We start from the raw sequence: 21,387 nt of genomic DNA, 5'->3' as shown, positions 1-21,387 counted from the left end.
TCGTTCAAACAACGAGGAGACGGAATAAAAATAAACTTGTTTAGGATGATTTAGTTTTGGTCCCTTTGTCCGCCGTGCTTTGTGTTAATTTCTTGTTTTCTGTCTTTCAGTTTGATTTGGAATTTGACGGAGAAGAAACACTGTTAACTCTAAATGAAATGTTTCTTCCTCACTTGAAAGCAGTGTATTTATCTCTGTCTGACTGTCAGTGTAAAATCAGTTATTTCTTCAAAGCTCTCTGTTGTGAGTGATTGTGAGTGCCTTTTCATATTCAGGTGTAAATTATTTCCCAAATTTCCCATCACTAAATCTCTCAACTTCGAGGAATGTCGGAAACTCATACGACTTATGAGAGTTACTAAATATAAGTCTGACTGAAGACATTTAAGGCAACACTGTGTGTAATTTCATAATATATTTTTGAATAGGTTTTATTGAATTATTTTTAACAAAACAGCAAGCTTAAAAACTATCTTAGACATGGAAAAAATAATAGGAAGATAAGATTGAAGTATTTTTCTTTTTACTTCCAGTATTACCCATCAAACTATGTATAATAGGCTTTGTGGGCCAGTTTCCCAGACCCAGATTAAGACTAATCCTGGACTAAGAAGCACACATTTTCATTGAGCATGCTTTTTAGTCCAGGAGTCTGGAAAACTGGCTCTGAGAATTCAAAGATAAGCATACAACTACATAAAAATAGAATTATCTGATAAAAGCTTAAATCTGGGATTTTATAATATCAAGTCAAAGGTTAATAAAATAATGCTCATGGTTACTGAGACCCATGCAATGCTATGAAACTCCATTTAATAACATATGGTTTCACTAGGCATTTAAATTACACAAGAATATAAACAGAAACAGAAAGGCAAGGACTTACAATTCAATTACAAATCTGAAATACATTCTCAACACTGTCCATGTACTTACTACACTACTGTACCTCCTCCAACTATCTGCTATGTCTGGAGGAATAGAAACAGGAGCCAGTCACCTTTGGGAGTAATTCCGAACCTTTTCGAATGGCTCCTTACAGGGAAATCAAGAGTAGACAAAGTTGGAGGATATCATAATACAACGAGATAGGATCATCTGTAATTAGTTACCAGTGTTCTGGAGATGTTTTAGATAGCCATTGGATCCAGGTTAATTAGCCAAGCACTTTTGCAGACTCTGTTCTGTGTGGTTTGTCTTGCCACTGGATCCCCTTGCATATTATCTTCTTCTGCTTTGAGATCTGGACAATGGGATTGAGATACTGAACTTGAACTCAGGCACTTTTTTTGAAATCACAAGAGGTTGTAGGCTACAGCGTATACACTTTACACACATTTGCCCATACATTCGTACTTACTGTGAATAGTAATATCCAAATTGTGCTTTTAAATTCACTATACATCTCATCTCAAGGCATTGCAGTTAATATGCAGAAGTTTACGTTAGATGACTTACTTGGCACAGTCCTGAAGGAGAGGGCAACAATAAAAGGATCTATTCAGTCAAAGCTCAGTAAATGCTATATACATTTAGATAAAGTTTACAACAATACTATTTTCTCCCATATTACCATTTTAAATTAGCTTTTTAATACTATATCGTGACGCATGCAGATCACACATTTGTGATCATATTTGATGCTACCCCCTAGTTCACCAAATACCCACCTCCAGAAAACAAAACTAAACATAATTTAATTCACTTGGATTCTTGATACTCCTGAAAATATTTCTCTCAGCAACACTAACAAGAAGTCTTAGATTTCCCATTTTGCTAGTGCCAAAAAGCAGATAGACAAAACCCAGTTGCCTCCTTTTCTATCACTGTACGTACAATAAAAGAATGATGTAAAGTAACAGGGTCCAAAATATATTTACCTGAAAATAGAAATCAGAACACAACAATAAATAGTATAGAACCATCATAAACTTAGGTTGACTTGCACATTGCTACCACCTACCCACTAAACACACTCAGTTCAAAGTATTTTTCTGTAAACATAATTTTTAACAATATGATAGTACTCGTGTAAATAGAGTTCTCAACTATCAACTATCAATTTGATCATAATGTACATGACTCTTCTCCAGTCTACAGTTTCAATGTAATCTGTTCATTCTGAGGGTATGATTATCATGCTTTCCCCTTTTTCATATCAAAATGTTTATCAGGCCTTTTTTTTTACAACTTTCTCCTTGTCTTGGCACCTGTGTAAGAAAACTGGATCTCGAGAGCTGACTTACCAAGTGGCTCGCGCTAGCCTCATGCATATTTACAGGTTAAAACGTCAAAGTAGTATCAGAGACTCGGGATGATACTGACGGCCCAGACAAAGGCCCCATAGGAACGGTCCAGTCTCCCGTAAACATAGTCTCAACACCGCTCGATGACGCTGCCGTAGGTTACATGCGTCGCGGTAATCACACAGTCTTAGATGCCTTTGAACGATGGGAATGTCCATCGACAACACGGCACCGCCTCGGAACAGACCCAACTCCCAGCCGAATAACATGGCTGCGGCCGGTAGGTCTGCTGTGCTGTTCAATGCAAACGATAGGAATGTATTTTTATCACAGTCACAACGTGGTGTAGATGTAGACAAAGATGATGACTACCAGGTTGAGAATGGTGCCGATGATCCCAAGCATGGCCAGAATGGACTCCTCTGTACCTTCCTTGTCTTGCATTCCAGTTTCTTCATCACAGATGGCAGTGTTTACCATTTTCCCAGGAAAGGTCTGCAGTTTCCCTCTCAGACCAGTCTGGAAAATAATAGAAACACAAAATCAATAAATACATCAACAATAAGGTCAAATAGGGGACTCTTATATTTGTCCTGTTTCAAACATGTTTAAGTGTGTAACCTGTACAAGTGTGTGGTGTGAAATGGAAATGTATTTTTTGAATATCCCACTCCCCCTGAGATACCCTCAGAGAGTGGGGTCACAGCCAGGGATTCGTCTGTTATACGTTGGCAGCTGAGACATAGTAGTAGCAAGCTATAAGGAACATGCACACACAGATCAACTGACTTTTGGAAATTATTTGGAGCAGAGAAACTAATATGTTATTAGAAATCTTTAATAGGCAAGACTTGAAAATAAACAAATTGCTTTACAAAAAAAGAAGCCTATCTCAGCGGATTGCACAAGATGATTGAACTGACACACTAGCTGCCCTATACCATCTTGATTGACACACTGGTCATCGTGCGAATGGCTCACGGGATGAAATTACTCGCCACACTTGCATTTATGTCTCTATATGGCTTATGGGTTATGAAGCGTACATTAAGGGAAAGGGGGATACCTAGTTAGTTGTACAACTGAATGCATTTGACTGAAATGTGTCTTCCGCATTAGCCAGGTCTGTGGTGCCTGTTGTCAGCCCACAGTAGGAGCAGCCAGGTTGGCTTCCGGACACGACCCAGAGGACCAAAGTTTGCTCCTCTAACGGTTCCGTGGTTTTAATATGTACACTTGTAACTGTCAAAGCATGAAAACTCATGCACAGTAGAAATAGAAAGACCACCTGCTATAAGCCGTGGTTGGTGTGGCGATTATTATTATCTTTTTGATAACTTCAAAAGTATGATTCAAATGAAATATTTGGAGCATTTATGCCTCTGCTTTATGCCCCTGCTTTATGCCCCTGCTTTATGCCCCTGCTTTATGCCCCTGCTTAAAATGTTGAGCCTAGTTTTCAGTTGATCTGTATTATGGTATACTATATATATAAAAGTATGTGGACACCCCTTCAAATTAGTTGATTCTAATATTTCAGCCACACCTGTTGCTGATGGGTGTATAAAATTGAGCACAAAGCCATGCAATCTCCATAGAGAAACATTGGCAGTAGAATGGCCTTACTGAAGAGCTCAGTGACTTTCAACGTGGCACCGTCATAGGATTCCACCTTTCCAACAAGTCAGTTCGTCAAATTTCTGCCCTGGTAGAGCTGCCCCGGTCAACTGTAAGTACTGTTATTGTGAGGTGAAAACGTCTAGGAGAAACAATGGCTCAGGCGTGAAGTGGTTCACAGAACGCGACCACCGAGTGCTGAAGCGTGTAGGGCATAAAAAATGGCTGTCTTTGGTTGCAACACTCACTACCGAGTTCCAAACTTCCTCTGGAAGCAACGTCAGCACAATAATTGTTAGTCGGGAGCTTCATGAAATGGGTTTCCATGGACAAGCAGCCGCACACAAGCCTAAGATTACCATGCGCAATGCCAAGCGTCGGCTGGAGTGGTGGAAAGTTTGCCTCCATTGGACTCTGAAACAGTGGAAACGCGTTCTCTGTATTGATGAATCACGCTTCACTATTTGGCAGTCCGACGGACGAATCTGGGTTTGGCGGATGCCAGGAGAACACTACCTGCCCCAATACATAGTGCCAACTGCAAAGTTTGGTGAAGGAGGTTTTGGGCTGTTGTTCATGGGTTGGGCTAGGCCCCTTAGTTCCAGTGAAGGGAAATGTTAACGCTACAGCATACAATGAAATTCTAGACTATTCTGTGCTTCCAACTTTGTGGCAACAGTTTGGGGAAGGCCCTTTCCTGTTTCAGCATGACAATGCCCCTGTGCCCCATAAGAAGTCTATACAGGAAAAAAAAAATGAGATCGGTGTAAAATAACTTGACTGGCTTGCGCAGAGCCCTGACCTCAACCCCATCGAACACATTTGAGATTAATTGGAACGCCGACTGCGAGCCAGGCCTAATTGCCCATCATCAGTGACCAACCTCAATAATGCTCTTGTGGCTGAATGGAAGCAAGTCCCCACAGCAATGTTACAACATCTAGTGGAAAGCCTTCCCAGAAGAGTGGAGGTTGTTATAGCGGCAAGGGGGGGACAAACTCCATATTAATGCCCATGATTTTGGAATGAGATGTTTGACGAGCAGGTGCCCACATACTTTTAGTCATGTAGTGGATGTCCCATGGAGAGGAGCTAGCATAACCCACTGTCAGTTGGAATCCATTTGTTGGCCATATCATTGCATCTCTGGCACACCTCATCAATAATTAAAACAAAATCAAATGGATTGAAGGATAGGTTATTGACAGGACAAACACATTCTCCTTTCAGTTCCCTGGGAGACAATTTCCCAGTGGGGCTTTGAGCAAACGCACCACAGTCTGAGTTGAATCCATATGAGGGCAAACCCCCGTAAGTAAGAGTTTAACATTCAGCTGGTGTCTGCAACCCATCCATCACAATGTCTACAACACAGAAAACAGTTCATCTGCTGTGGCTGATGATGAATCCAATTTCACACGATTGTTTGCTATAATTAACATCTGCGACATCCAGATTATTAAGGCTCATTTGCAAATCCTCCATTGGTGTAATTGAAATTTGTGTAACCTTTGGAACAGGTCTGCATGAGGAGAGATTTTGTTATGTCCTCGCTCGGCTCTCAGGCCCCTCTATATTCTTCCCTTTACGTTATCTTGCTTCAGTTCTTCCTCAAACAGTTTGGCAGGGAGAATGTCCTGTCAGAATCATGACATTTATTACTCTATTATAGAGTCTAGTGAGAGTCTGTGAAGTGAGTAGGGTGAGAGGTGAGTGGGAGAGATTTGACCAGGTATTATAAGGGCACCAACCTGAGGAAAAGGGAGCTCCTGAGCCTCTGGTTAATGGACAGTTCAACTTGAAGTGGAACAAGCTATACTGTATGTCAAGTATGGTAATATATTGTGGCATCTGTGATCGATTGGAAAAAGCAAGAGGTACTGTTATAATGATTCACCATTTTCGATTCAAACAATGTAGAACTATTAACCAATCATTACTTCATCAATTACTCATTTCGGAAGCATGTTTTATCCAGCAAATGTCACTTGGGTAAGCATAGGCAAATTCAATTAAGTGATGGACAACAGAAGAAATCCAACTTGAAAGTGTCTTCAGATATGAACATGATTTGTTATCTTAATGTTTTGTATTCATGCATATTCCTGGAAAGAGCAAGCCAACCGATTCATTCTAGTGGGCTGAGTGCTTTCTTTACCTGAGATCTCTAACAATGGGCTGTGATTGCTCGCCTTGGGGAGTGCTATAAACAGGGTTTCCCTCAAACTGAATGGCACTCATTGTGTAGTATGCTGCTGGATGGGCCCTCATGCATGAAGACGCCTGCTCGCTGCTGATATAAACTGCACTTGGGAGAGAGAGATATGGAGTCCCTGCCAAACCTGGGAGCAGAGAAACAGCTTTACCACAGGGAGCAGCTGTTCGTCTCTCAAACAAATGCTCTAGAGTCCTTCCATACAAACCTCCACTGTGCTAGCTGGCCGGTCCAAACCTCACGCTTTACAACAGGAGAGGTGTGTGGCAAGCTGTGACATTTGGCCTATACAATGCACCCTACTCAATGGCCACATGGGTACTGTATGTCATCTTTACTTTGTTTTACACCTGAGCTCATCACTACGGTACTTCTCCCTAGGTTTTGTCTTCGTCCTGGGTGTATCCTGATTGTTTGAGTACCAAGTACATAATGGCTGTTACGTTTGGAATTGGAAGATAAGACACCAGCTCAAAGTGATTTTCAAACAAACAATTAAGGTTCGATTTTTTTTGGTGGTGTACTTTGTGTACTTCAGTAGTCACATTTTTACGCTTATAGTAAGAAAACGACACACAATTACAGATTTCTGGTTGCACTAAGCATAGTTCATTTCTGAAGACTTCCAAAGTAAAATACTTGTGACTAGAGGATGAAAAAACATGTGCATATCATCAAATGCAGTCCATTATAGTTAATTGTCATTATGCAAAAAAAAAAGATCTAGTTACAGTCCAAATACCGTATGATATTTCCCAGGGAATATGTGATTTCTAAAGTAGAGACTTTTGTTCAAATAAGCGTTTGCATCTAAGGTCATATACTTGTTTAAATAGTAATGATTCACACCTGGTTCCTATATTTCAGAGCAAAAGCCAGAAGCGTGGCCGAGATAAATGGAGCATCACCATGGAAAGAAGGAAACGTTCATACTGTACCTGGAACAACACATCCAGGCTCTCCAGCTACACCTAATCGGGTTTAGCGTCTGCAGATCAGTGAAGAGTAAAACCTTTTGCCTCTTGAATAATTCTGAGCATATCAAACATTCCCAGATGCTAACTGGGTCTGACAGGCAGAGTTGCTTTTGGCATTGTTTTAAATGTGGAATTAAAACAAACAACAACCCCCCACTCATTCACACACACACACACACACACACACACACACACACACACACACACACACACACACACACACACACACACACACACACACACACACACACACTCATTCACACACACACAGCGGCGTCATGCCCATAGGGGACACAGGGACACATGCACCCTCAGATTTGTCCTAAAAAATATAGACATTTTTCTTAACATTTTGTTGTTGTTATTTCTCTTTAATTCTACTAGCCACCTAGCAATTTTATGACGTTGGCTTTAGCTAGCCCAGGTAGGTTCCCAATCTCTCAACCTCAAAAATAAAAATGCAACATGTAAAGTGTTGGTCCCATGTTTCATGAGCTGAAATAAAATATCCCAAAATGTTCCATACACACAAAAAACTAATTTCTCTCAAATGTTGTGCACAAATTTGTTTACATCCCTGTTGGTGAGCATTTCTCATTTGCCTAGATAATCCATCCACTTGACAGGTGTGGCATATCAAGAAGCTGATCAAACAGCATGATCATTACACAGGTATACCTTGTTCTGGGGACAATAAAAGGACACTCTAAAATGTGCCGTTTTTTCACACGACACAATGCCACAAATGTCTCAAGTTTTGAGTGAGTGTACAATTGGCATGCTGACTGCAGAAATGTCCCCCAGAGCTGTTGCCAGATAATTTAATGTTAATTTCTCTACCATAACCCACCTCCAACATAATTTTTGAGAATTTGTCAGTACGTCCAACCGACCTCACAACTGCGCCCTCTGCCCGGTCATGTGAAATCCATAGATTAGGGCCTAATGAATGTATTTATATTGACTGATTTCCTTATATGAACTGTAACTCAGTAAAATCTTTGAAATTATTGCATGTTGCGTTTATATTTTTGTTCAGTAGTTACCAAGAAGCCATTTCACGCTATCAATCAAGTTAGAGTAGCTAGCTTGTCTATCTTAGCTGGCATGCCTGATGGCATGGTTGGTAGACTTTAGAAAAGCAAGCAATAACAAAATGTACTGAATAAGACTGACATTCCTTTAGTTATTTTACCTAGATTTTAGTAGAGATGCAGAGAAGCATATTTAGTTTCTTTAAAAAAAGAACCACCAGTCAGAAGGATACATACAGCATATCTAAGAGGTATGCTTAGATATGCAGAAAAAGATACATATTTTTTACATAGAATTATTAAGCATAATGATTATGGCTATAGATTGCAGTAAACTGTTTTTTCAGATGTTTGAAAAATGCAAAATTCTCCTACCTCCGGATCACCCTCCAGCCACCCTGACGTACTTTGTGCCCCCTCAAATTTTTGGACACACACATACACACACATGCATACAGTACATAAAACTACACATGTACACGCATTCACGGTCTGCCCAACGCATTACCGGTGGCAAACTACCCGCCCTCCAGGACATCTACACCACCCGATGTCAAAGGAAGGCCAAAAAGATCATCAAAGACATTAACCACCCGAGCCACGGCCTGTTCACCCCTTTATAATCCAGAAGGCGAGGTCAGTACAGGTGCATCAAAGCTGGGACCGAGAGACTGAAAAACAGCTTCTATCTCAAGGCCATCAGACTGTTAAACAGCATTCACTAACACATTAGAGGCTGCTGCCTATATACATAGACTAGAAATCACTGGCCACTTTAAGGAATGGAACACTTTGATAGGTAGTCACTTTGATAAGGTTTACATATCTGGCATTACTCATCTCATATGTAAATACTGTATTCTATACTATTCTACGGGATCTTAGTCACTTAATGTTTACATATCTTGCATTACTCATCTCATATGTAAATACTGTATTCTATACTATTCTACGGGATCTTAGTCACTTAATGTTTACATATCTTGCATTACTCATCTCATATTTATATCCTGTTTTCTATACTATTCTACAGTATCTCATCCACTTAATAATGTTTACATATCTGGCATTACTCATCTCATATGTATATACTGTATTCTATACTATTCTACTGTATCTTAGTCCGTTCCGCTCTGACATCGCTCGTCAATATGTATATAGTCTTAATTCATTCCTACTTAGATTCATGTGTATGGGGTATATGTTGTGTCATTTGTTAGATATTACTGCACTGTCGGCGCTAGATGCACAAGCATTTCGCTACACCCGTAATAACATCTGCTAAACACGTGTATGTGACCAATAACATTAGATTAGATTTGATTTGACAACTCCGCACACACACAATCTCTATATGAAGCACATTGAATCTTTTTTCTTGATTTTCTTGATTTAAACTTTACTCTTTACGATTGACCACCCAGTTATTAAGACAGCTATTACCTTTTAATTTTACAAAGCAACACCACAGATATCGATCTTGACCAAATTATATATTATCTGTGCTAATGTAAAACTAGCAACAAAGAAAAATAAAGAGTTTGTGATACATTATCTTCTAATGTGTCATGTACAGTACAGTACATCTAGCACTTCATTTCAATAATTAGAAAATTCCGCATGGTGAAAGAACAATATCCCAATATCCTCAAGAGGAAAAGTTTAAGAATGTCATACTCTAAAGAAGAGGTGCAATTATCATAAAACACTATTTAATGGGGGATTCATACTTTTATGAATCTCAAATCTCAGCTTTGTTCTTTACCTCCAGACATGAATAAGTTAACACCTTGCCTGAAAAGATTCAAACCCTATTATTTCCATGACTATACTTTTCAACATTTTCCTCTAGTCAAAAAAATTATAACTAATCAATTGCCTAGTTAAAATGCAAAATTACAAAACAACCCATGATGATAAATCTAGGCTACTGATAAGTTTCTATAACACTGTTGTATAAAATAGGAAAATCTGTTGCTGTCAACAAGCAGATATATACACTTGTCCCCACAGCGCACTGTCACCTGGACCTATGGTAACCCCAGTTGACTGCATACGAATAAGGGTGAGAATTTTGCAGATAACTTACCTTGCAGAGCATCAGGAGGAACATAGCATTGGACATGCTTGAGGGGTTGTTTGCCTTTCCGTAGTGCACAGATATCCCTGGCAACTAAGGGAAAAGTCGGCACCTCTCATCCTTTGGCAGTGGAGAGGCACGGGATCCGAGGGAGAGGGCTGTCTCGTCTTCCAGATTGTCCAATTCAAAGGCTTCTTTCGTCGGATGTCGTACCCCGCGGCAGTTGAGCGTTTCCTCCCCAAGTTGCATCTCAGTAGTGACCAAGTTTGCTTTGTGGTCAGTTTCTCCTCCTCAGCCTTGATGAGCTGGAGCTGGAGCAGTTGTGCTCTCCTCTTCTCCACTCCACTCCTTTTCTGATGGGGAGATGATGTCAGGTTGAAGTGGGGAGTCAGATGATGAGCAGGTGAGGAGGGAAGCGGTTTCATGTATATAATTCCATCTCACTTCTTTTTGCTTTGCAAACCCCAGTTGATCCCACCAAAGACTTTAGTCTTCTTTCTCACATCAGAGTACTGTACACATCAACCTGCAACTTGACTTTCCTTTTTAAAGATTAATTTACACTGCCAAACTTTGGCTCATGCAACTTAGCAATTTAAAACACTTTCAGCTGATGTCCTATCCTGGATTTTCAATTTTAAGGTAAAAAAATTATCAAGATACAACTTCTGATTTCAGAAAGTGGATTCCACCCTGGAAATGATTAGCAACCTAACCAGGCTTTTCCCGTTCCTCTGCTCCAGTGGCTGAGTGTTTCCCTTGCTGTCTACTGAACAGTGTGTGTTTGAGCTGGACGGCTATAAGAGCGGGCGCTGTGAGCGAGGGACTCAGTCTCATACTCACGCCGATGTGGTCGGAGCGGTTGCCATGCTCTAGAGGCAAGAGGCTTCCCCTGCTCTTCCGCTCATACAGTATTAATGCAGCCGGGGTTGCCTGGCAACCAGCTCAGGGGAACCACAGAACGCCTGGTGACAAAAAGCGTTTGTGACAGACGGGCTGAGATGAGAGGGTCTCCTCCATACAGTCTTCCCTATTGTTTGGAGGGAGTGAGTGGGTGCGTACGTACATGCATGTGTGTGTTTGTGTGCATAATTTACATACTCTGGGATCAGCTGTAAGTCTGACCAAGGCAGGAGCGCGTGTGTGTGTGTGTATGTGTGTGCGTGTGCATGTCAGTGTGTGTGTGCGTGCATGCGTGCGTGTGTGTGTATGTCACAACTACGGCTGCATGGACAGACAGAAGCATGGTCCCCTCACAGCCTCAGAGACATCACAGTAGAGTACTGAGCCCTCCTGTCCATTCCCCACAACAGGCTCCTCTGTAAAAGACCAGAGACAGTAATAGATATGCTGATTAAACATGAAATCCATGAGGATGTAACGTTCCAAAACCAACACCAGGACAACCCCAACAACCCCTCCTAAAGTCCACCATCCCCTCCCCTACACTCCCATTGCTCCAGTTGTCCCACTTAATCTCTAGTTGGAGACAGATACACATGAGCTCATAATGGGAGCACAAGACCAAGGGGTCTTCTGTCTCCATATCTTATACATAGTGACACTAAATGTGAATCAGCTAGACAGCATCCCCCTTTCCCATAAAATCAGAGGCAGATTCACGCTGTCAATGTATCTGCTCGTTAACTCATTTATATTACAGTCCCTTCAGTGATGAATATTCAGTGTATCTGTGTTTACAGTTTATGGGAAAAGTAAAGCCTTTGGTTTTGGACATTCAAGGTCAATCTCTCGTGTTTTTGATCACCAGTAAAACATGTAAAATGTATTAATAAATAACATTTATGTTATTTCAACTCTTATTGTACATGTATGAGCAATAAGGAGTGTATGGAGGGTGAGTACCAGAGGGAATTGAATGTCCCAGCCATCATTCATCACTATACTGTGAAAAACCTGTGCTACACATTCCCACACCTCAACACACAAACAGTACAGCTGGACACTAGAAAATAGGATCAAACCCCCAAACTGCTCAGATCAAAACGCAAAAAGGATGAAGCGGATATATAGCCTACATAAATCTGTTCTCAGGTGAACTTCTTGCAAGCTTTTTTTCCAACCTTGGTAGAGCTTTTCCTGTTGACTGGTATTTTTTTACGGTAGTGAAATGCTAACACCGTATTTCAAGGTAAATTGACATTTTTGATTAATGTTGTCTCTACATCACTGATCAAACTCTTCTTTCTGCACCATAAAGTTGATACAAATTAGATAACTTCATAGTCCATGTTTAGTGATCCCTGGCATGATTAGATTTATATTGCACAAACTGTACATCCACATTTTTTACATGGACAATATTTCATTATGTGGGGGGTGGTGGTAATGGAAATGTTTGGAAGGGAAACAAATTGGTTTAAGCTTGATGTTGATTTGTGCATGAAATGGCCTGGAATGGACAGCAATAAAAATGGAAATGTAAAGGAAACATTCCCTTCGACTGAAATCGTTGGTGTGCATAATTTTATTGCTTACTTTCAATCCCTTCCTGTCTTCGATTAACTTACTTAGAGTATCCCTATCGGAAGGGACATTTATAATGATTAATCAGACAGTACATGTACTTTATTTCTCTCATCTGATCACAGAATACAGCCTGATAAGACAATCATACCCCCATACCAGATCTCTTTGCTCATTCCTCAATGGCATCAAACACATACTACATATGGTATCAAATCAAATCAAAGTGTATTTGTCACGTGCGCCGAATACAACAGGTGTAGACCTTACAGTGAAATGCTTACTTACAGGCCCTAACCAACAGTGCAATTTTTAAGTAAAGAATAGGTATTAGGTGAACAATAGATATGTAAAAGACAGTGAAAATAACAGTAGGGAGGCAATATACAGTAGCGAGGCTATAACAGTAGGGAGGCTATATACAGGCACCAGTTAGTCGGACTAATTGAGGCAATATGTACATGTAGGTATAGTTAAAGTTACTATGCATATATGATAAACAGAGAGTAACAGCAGCGTAAAAGAAGGGTTGGGGGGGGGGACGATGACACACAATGCAAATAGTCCAGGTAGAAGCTGTTGAGAAGCCTTTTGGTCCTAGACTTGGCGCTCCGGTACCGCTTGCCATGCGGTAGCAGAGAGAACAGTCTATGACTGGGGTGGCTGGGGTCTTTGATGATTTTTAGGGACTTCCTCTGACACCGCCTGGTGTAGAGGTCCTGGATGGCAAGCAGCTTAGCCGAAGTGATGTACTGGGCCGTACGCACTACCCTCTAGTGCCTTGCGGTCGGAGACCGAGCAGTTGCCGTACCAGGCAGTGATGCAACCAGTCAGGATGTTCTTGATGATGCAGCTGTAGAACCTTTTGGGGATCTAAGGACACATTCTAAATCCTTTTAGTTTCCTGAGGGGGTATAGGCTTTGTTGTGCCCTCTTCACGACTGTCTTGGTGTGTTTGGACCCCTCTAGTTTGTTGGTGATGTGGACACCAAGGAACTTGAAGCTCTCAACCTGTTCCACTACAGCCCCGTCGATGAGAATGAAGGCATGCTCGGTCCTCCTTTTCCTGTAGTCCACAATCATCTCCTTTGTCTTGATTACACTGAGGGAGGTTATTATTCTGGCACCACCCGGCCAGGTCTCTGACCTCCTCCCTATAGGCTGTCTCGTCATTGTTGGTGATCAGGCCTACCACTGTTGTGTCGTCTACAAACTTAATGATGGTGTTGGTGTTGTGCCTGGCCACGTAGTCATAGGTACAGGAGGGGACTGAGCATGCACCCCTGAGGGGCTACAGTGTTGAGGATCAGCGTGGCAGATGTGTTTATCAGGGCACAAGGCGAGACCCAGATGCAGACACAGGAGGCAGATGGTTGGAGTCTTAGATGTTTATTGATCCAAAAAGGGGTAGGCAAGAGAATGGTCGTGGACAGGCAAAAGGTCAACACCAGGAGGTACAGAGTGGCAGGCAGGCTCGAGGTCAAGGCAGGCAGAATGGTCAGGCAGGCGGGTACAGAATCCAGAAACAGGCAAGGTTCAAAACAGGGAGGACTAGCAAAAAGAGAATAGAGAAAGCAGGAGCACGGGAAAAACACGCTGGTTGACTTGGACATACAAGACGAACTGGCACAGAGAGACAGGAAACACAGGAATAAATACACTGGGGAAAACAAGCGACACCTAGAGAGGGTGGAGACAATCACAAGGACAGGTGAAACAGATCAGGGCGTGACAGTGTTGCTACCTACCCTCACCACCTATGGGCGGCCCGTCAGGAAGTCCAGGATCCGGATGCATAGGGAGGTGTTTAGTCCCAGGATCCTGGTTTTGAACGCTGAGCTGTAGTCAATGAATAGCATTCTCATGTAGGTGTTCCTTTTGTCCAGGTGGGAAAGAGCAGTGTGGAGTGCAATAGAGATTGCATCATCTGGGGATCTGTTTGGGGGGAAGCGAATTGGAGTGGGTCTAGGGTTTTTGGGATAATGGTGTTAATGTGAGCCATTACCAGCCTTTCAAATTACTTCATGCATGCCTCAGTGTTGCTTGCCTCAAAGCGAGCATAGAGGTGATTTAGCTCATCTGGTAGGCTCATGTCACTGTGCAGCTCACGGCTGTGTTTCCCTTTGTAGTCTGTAATAGTTTGCAGGCCCTGCCACATAAGACGAGCATTGGAGCCGGTGTAATACGATTCAATCTTAGTCCTGTATTGGCTATTTGCCTGTTTGATGGTTTGTCGGAGGGCATAGCAGGATTTCTTATAAGCTTCCGGGTTAGAGTACTGCACCTTGAAAGTGGCGGCTCTACCCTTTAGCTCTGTCACGACTTCCACCGAAGTCGGTTCCACTCCTTGTTCGGGTGGCGTTCGGCGGTCGGTGTCACCGGTCTTCTAGCCATCGTCGATCTACTTTTCATTTTCCATTTGTTTTGTCTTGTTTTCCTACACACCTGGTTTTCATTTCCTTCATTAAGTGTTGTGTATTTAACCCTCTGTTCCCCCATGTCTTTGTGTGGAATTGTTTGTTGAAGTGCTTGTGCACATGGTTACTTGTGCGCAAGTACCCATGTTGGTATTTTCTTTATGCCGTTGGTTTTTAAATTAAACTGCTCCAGCTATTACCTAGTTCTGCTCTCCTGCGTCTGACTTCACTGCCACCAGTTACGCACCCCATTACAAGCTCAGTGTGAATGTTGCCTGTAATCCATGGCTTCTAGTTTGGGTATGTACATACGGTCACTGTGGGGGCGATGTCATCGATTCACTTATTGATGAAGCAAAACAGTCCTGTAGTTTAGCATCTGCTTCATCTGACCACTTTTTTTATAGACCGAGTCACTCGTGCTTCCTGCTTTAACTTTTGCTTGTAAGCAGGAATCAGGAGGATAGCATTGTGATCAGATTTGCCGAATGGAGGGTGAGGGAGAGCTTTGTATGCGTCTCTGTGTGTGGAGTACAGGTGATCTAGAATTATTTTCCCTGTGGTTGCACATTTAACATGCTGATAGAAATTAGGTAAAACTGATTTAAGTTTCCCTGCATTAAAGACCTCATCCAATTGGAGAGCCGCCTCTGGGTGAGCGGTTTCCCGTTTGCTAATTTCCTTATACAGCTGACTGAGTGTGGTCTTAGTGCCAGAATCCATCTGTGGTGGTAAACAAACAGCCACAAAAAATATAGATGAAAACTCTCTTGGCAAATAGTGTTGTCAACAGCTTATCATGAGATACTCTACTTCAGGCGAGCAAAATCTAGAGATTTCCTTAGATTTAGTGCACCAGCTGTTGTTTACAAATATGCACAGACCACCCCCCCTCGTCTTACCGGAGTGTGCTGTTCTACAGTATCTAGCCGATGCAGCGTATATCACTCAAGCTGAATATCCATGTCGTCATTCAGCCACGATTCGGTGAAACATAAGATGTTACAGTTTTTTATGTCCTGTTGGTAGGATATTCGTGATCGTACCTTATCTAATTTAATGTCCAATGATTGTATGTTGGCAAGTAATACTGACTGACGGTAAAGGCAGATTTCCCACTCGCCGTCGGCGGATCCTTACGAGGCACCCCGCTCTGTGTCCTCTGTACCTGCGTCTCTTTCTCTTGCCAATGATGGGGATTTTGGCCTTGTCGGGTGTCTGTGTGTCCTGCTTGTTGAAGAAAAAATCTTTGTCTACTCCGAGGTGAGTGATCACTGTCCTGATTTCTAGAAGCTCTTTTTTTGCCATAAGATATGGTGGCAGAAACATTATGTACAAAATAAGTTGCAAATAACGCAAAAAAAAACACATAATAGTACAATTGGTTGGGCACCCGTAAAACTGCTGCCATTTCTTCCGGCACCATTTCTGGCGGTATGCTGGTCAGAAACATTTTATTCCAGCAATGTAAGCCACTATACGGTATGTTGACCATTACATTTACAGTGTTTTCCCACATAGTGTGAGTATGTAATCAATACTTTCCCAGTGGTGTGAAGTACTTAAGTAAGAATACTTTAAAGTACTACTTAAGTAGTTTTGGGGGGTATCTGTAGTTTACTATTTATATTTCTGACAACTTTTACTTCACTACTGTACATTCCTAAAGAAATAATGTACTTTTTACCTCCATACATTTTCCCTGACACCCAAAAGTACTCGTTACATTTTGAATGCTTAGCAGGACAGGAAAATGGTCCAATTCACTCACTTATCAAGACAACATCCCTGGTCATCCCTACTACCCCTGATCTGGCGGACTCGCTAAACACATATGCTTTGTAAATGATGGCCGGGTGTTGGAGTGTGCCCCTGGCTATCGGTAAATTTAAAAAACAAGAAAATGGTGCTATATGGTTTGCTTAACCTCTTTCAGCTAGGGGGCAGAACTTTTATGTTTGGAAAAATAACGTTCCCAAGGTAAACAGACTATTTCTCAGGTGCAGATGCTAGAATATGCATATAATTGACAGATTACCATAGAAAACACTCTAAAGTTTCCAAAACTGTCAAAATATTGTCTGTGAATATAACAGAACTGATTTTGCAGGCGAAAACCTGAGGAAATCCAACCCGGAAGTGCCTTTAATTTGGAAAAATCCCTGTTCCGTTGCCTGCCCCTCCTCCATTTAAAGGGGTATCAACCAGATTCCTTTACCAATGGCTTTCTCAGGCTGTGACCAGGCTTTAGACATAGTTTCAAGCTTTTATTTTGAAAAATGAGCAAGATTTTTCAAAACGCGGCAGGTGTCCTTTGATTAGTTCCTGCTCGCGACAGATGTAGCTCGACATTTTCTTTCTCTGTAGTATTGAATAGGTTACCGTCCGGTTGAAATATTATCGATTATGTATGTTAAAAACAACCTGAGGATTGATTATAAAAAAAACTTTGACATGTTTCTACGAACATTACGGATACTTTTTGGAATTTTCGTCTGCCCTTCAGGACCGGAACGAGCCTGTGGTTTTCTGAACATAACGCGCAAACCAAATCTCGGTTTTTGGTTATAAAAGTAATCTTTATCGAACAAAAATAACATTTATTGTGTAACTGGGAGTCTCGTGAGTACAAACATCCGAAGATTATTAAAGGTAAGCGATTAATTTTATTGCTTTTCTGACTTTCGTGACCAAGCTAATTTAAGGCTAGCTGTTCTTAGTGTTTTGTTTATTGATTGATAAACTCACAAACGCTTGGATTGCTTTCGCTGTAAAGCATATTTTCAAAATCTGACATGATAGGTGGATTAACAACAAGCTAAGCTGTGTTTTGGAATATTTCACTTGTGATTTCATGATTATAAATATTTTTAGTATTTTTTTTTAATTTGGCGCTCTGCAGTTTAGCGGTTGTTGTTGATAAATGATCCCGGTAACGGGATAAGACATTTTACATTTATTTAAATTGTATTTTTATTTCACCTTTATTTAACCAGGTAGGCCAGTTGAGAACAAGATCTCATTTACAACTGCGACCTGGCCAAGATAAAGCATGAAATTATTTATTATTGTATTTTTAATATGTATATTTTAGAAATTACATTTACTTTCGATCCTTATGTATATTTAAAACCAAATACTTTTAAACTTTTACTCAAGTAATGTTTTCTGGGTGACTCACTTTTACTTGAGTCGTTTTCTGTTAAGGTATCTTTACTTTTACTCAAGTATGAGAATTTTGTGCTTTTTCCACCACTGTGCTTTCCCACTGAGACTCACTCACCTGTCTGTCCCTTGTGTGAACTGTAGAACACAAAGCAGTTGCATGTGTCTGCAGAACAACGGGACCTTGCAATAGCCTGAAAAGCTGTGAGTACGTATCTCCCTTCATTCAGCGTTTTAGCGGAAGTTGAAAAGGGCATTGCAGTCAGCTTTGAATGGGGAGAGGCTACAGTGTTACAATGACTGCACAAGTTTCATTGTGCTGAGTGTAATACATTATGGCCTTGTCGTTAAGATATGTGACAGCTATATTGAATATCCTAGGTGTTCACCATGAGATGCTAGAAAACAAATGACATTTTCAGAAACAGTAAAACATTTTCATTAAGGGCAAAATACTTATAAATACATTGGTAGGAGGACTAATTATTCGTCTTTTCATTTGGTTTCTTTCAGTACTTGTGTTAAGACACAACTTTGGCCTTCTGATGCATCATTCAGAGAACATAGACGTAGTGTAGATGATCATCTCAGCAACGCATACTCATCTATATTGAAATGACAGGACCTTACTCACTAGAAACTCCAACACACCAGCTGCTTTACTGACGTCAAACACAAACTCTTTGTTCAATTCCTGCGGAATCACATATGAAAACTGAAAAATACACCAGAGATAAGACATCTTTGTGGTTGTCTTAGTAAGAAAATCAAAATAGGGGAATATGACATACAGTACCTGAAAGTGAACAGCAAAAGCATGGGTCGAAAAGGGGCCCTCAGAACTTTCACATTGCGATTAAGAAACTTTGGCATCTAGTTCAGATGGAGTTCAAAGTTAAGTGGGCTTTAAGTGTGGTTGTCTCTAGCTCTGGAAGAAGAGACTGTCATGGCTGCCATTAATCCTCATTAGGGAGGAACATGACAGGACCATATGTGCGTCCCTAAGCTGGAGAGGAGCCTTCCTTCCAGAGACCCAGCCCAGCCGGCTGCTCTCAGTCGCATGCTCCTGTCGCTAATTAAGATGCCAAGGCAAAGAAAAGGAAGATTTGAAATTCCAAGGATTTTCCCCTTGAAAGATGGATGGGTTATGATCACAGCAGTGGTGAACCGTGGCTATAGGACCTAAGCCTTCAGAGAAACCAAAAATCATTGTATCAAACTCAGAAATCAAGAAAATAACAGCATCAATTTGCCCAAAATTATATATTCTGTAGTCGGACCGTTCTACTTTTAGTGAAGGAGGAAAAATGCTTTTTGATGACATTATGACTGAATCAAACAGGCATTAGCTGCGCTTTGGGCTGCCGAAAACCACAGAGACAGAACAGGCATTGACAAAACATGCGACACACAGCATAAAATAATGCGACCAGCAAAACATAAAAACACACTGTTTAATAACCTATAGTAACCACCCTTTGCCTTGATGACAACTGTGTACACTCTTGACATTCTCTCAACCAGCTTCACCAGGAATGCTTTTCCAACAGTCTTGAAGGAGTTCCCACATATGCTGAGCACTTGTTGGCTGCTTTTCCTTCACTCTGCAGTCCAACTCATCCAAACCATCTCAGTTGGGTTGAGGTCATGTAATTGTGGAGGCCAGGTCATCTGATGCAGCACTCCATCGCTCTCCTTCTTGTTAAAATAGCCCTTACCTAGCCTGGAAGTGTGTTGGGTCATTGTCCTGTTGAAAAACAAATGATAGGCTTACTAAGCGCAAACCAGATGGGATGGCGTATTGCTGCAGAATGCTGTGGTAGCCATGCTGGTTAACTGTGCCTTGAATTCTAAATAAATCACTAACAGTGTCACCAGCAAAGCACTCCTACACCATCACACGATTTCCACCGGTCTAATGTCCATTGCTCGTGTTTTTTGGCCCAAGCAAGTTTCTTCTTCTTCTTTGTGTCCTTTAGTAGTGGTTTCTTTGCAGCAATTCGACCTTGAATGCCTGATTCATGCAGTCTCCTCTGAACAGTTGATATTGAGATGTGTCTGTTACTTGAAGTGGCAGCTAGATAGTTTTGCTCAGTGCACTGGCGCACAACCATATATGGACCTTGAAACATGGCTTGAAAAGGAGAACCAACAATTGGCAGCAGAGCAAGAACCTGGTCACCTGGACTAAAGTGACGAGGCTTTCATCCTCCTTTCATCCTCCCCTGTGAAGACCACCAGTGGCGTACAGGCGTCGCCCAAAATCACACACATAAAATAACAAGGACTGAGGTGGCTTAGGAGACTTCCAGTCATCTTGGAGCACTGCTAGAAGCCCACGCACATTATGTCCGAACACTAGGTCATTTGGACTGAAACTTGTCATTAGGTCATTCCTGTGAAACCTCCCTGGCGGCTAACAGTAACCATGGCAACCCCTCCTCCCAATCGTTAGCTCTGCCCCACCTGCCCTGAATGAGGGGTCGACACTGGTTACAGCCTTATTCTAAAATGGATTCAAATAAATGTTTTCCTCATCAATCTACACACAATACCCCATAATGACAAAGCGAAAACAGGTTTTAAGACATAAAAAAAATATACATATATATATTTTTTAATAAGGCTGTAACGTAACAAAATGTGGAAAAAGTCAAGGGGTCTGAATACTTTCCGAATGCACTGTATATGTTTGTGGCAGAGTGCAGGCTTAATTCAATCAATTACTCAAAAGAGATGGCCGCCTCGCTTCGCGTTCCTTGGAAAATATGCAGTATTTTGTTTTTTTATGTGTTATTTCTTACATCGGTACCCCAGGTAATCTTAGGTTTCATTACATACAGTCGGGAGGAACTACTGAATATACGATTAACGTCAACTCATCATCGTTCCTACCAGGAATATGACTTTCCCGAAACGGATCCAGTGTTTTGCCTTCCACCCAATACAATGGATCTGATCCCAGCCGGCGACCCTGTGCGACGCCGAAAAAGGGGCAAACGAGGCGGTCTCGTGGTCAGGCTTCGGAGACGGGCACATCGCGCTCCACTCCCTAGCATACTACTCGCCAATGTCCAGTCTCTTGACAATAAGGTTGATGAAATCCGAGCACGGGTAGCATTCCAGAGAGACATCAGGGATTGCAACGT

General features: G+C 41.6%; 1 protein-coding gene across 1 annotated transcript; it reads right to left on the bottom strand.

The window, feature by feature from the left end:
- Nucleotides 1–793: 793 nt before the first annotated feature.
- LOC139553394 (protein TUNAR-like) lies at nucleotides 794–11,104 on the bottom strand. The gene is made up of 2 exons (XM_071365673.1): nucleotides 10,179–11,104; nucleotides 794–2,765 (listed from the first exon to the last, which is right to left on the bottom strand). Exons 1-2 carry the CDS (start codon nucleotides 10,212–10,214, stop codon nucleotides 2,580–2,582), a joined length of 222 nt encoding a protein of 73 aa, XP_071221774.1. The 5' UTR covers nucleotides 10,215–11,104; the 3' UTR covers nucleotides 794–2,579.
- Nucleotides 11,105–21,387: the final 10,283 nt, after the last annotated feature.

Source organism: Salvelinus alpinus, chromosome 25 (assembly GCF_045679555.1).
Source record: "Salvelinus alpinus chromosome 25, SLU_Salpinus.1, whole genome shotgun sequence".
Taxonomy (NCBI): Eukaryota; Metazoa; Chordata; class Actinopteri; order Salmoniformes; family Salmonidae; genus Salvelinus; species Salvelinus alpinus.
This window is presented reverse-complemented; position numbering and strand designations above follow the sequence as displayed.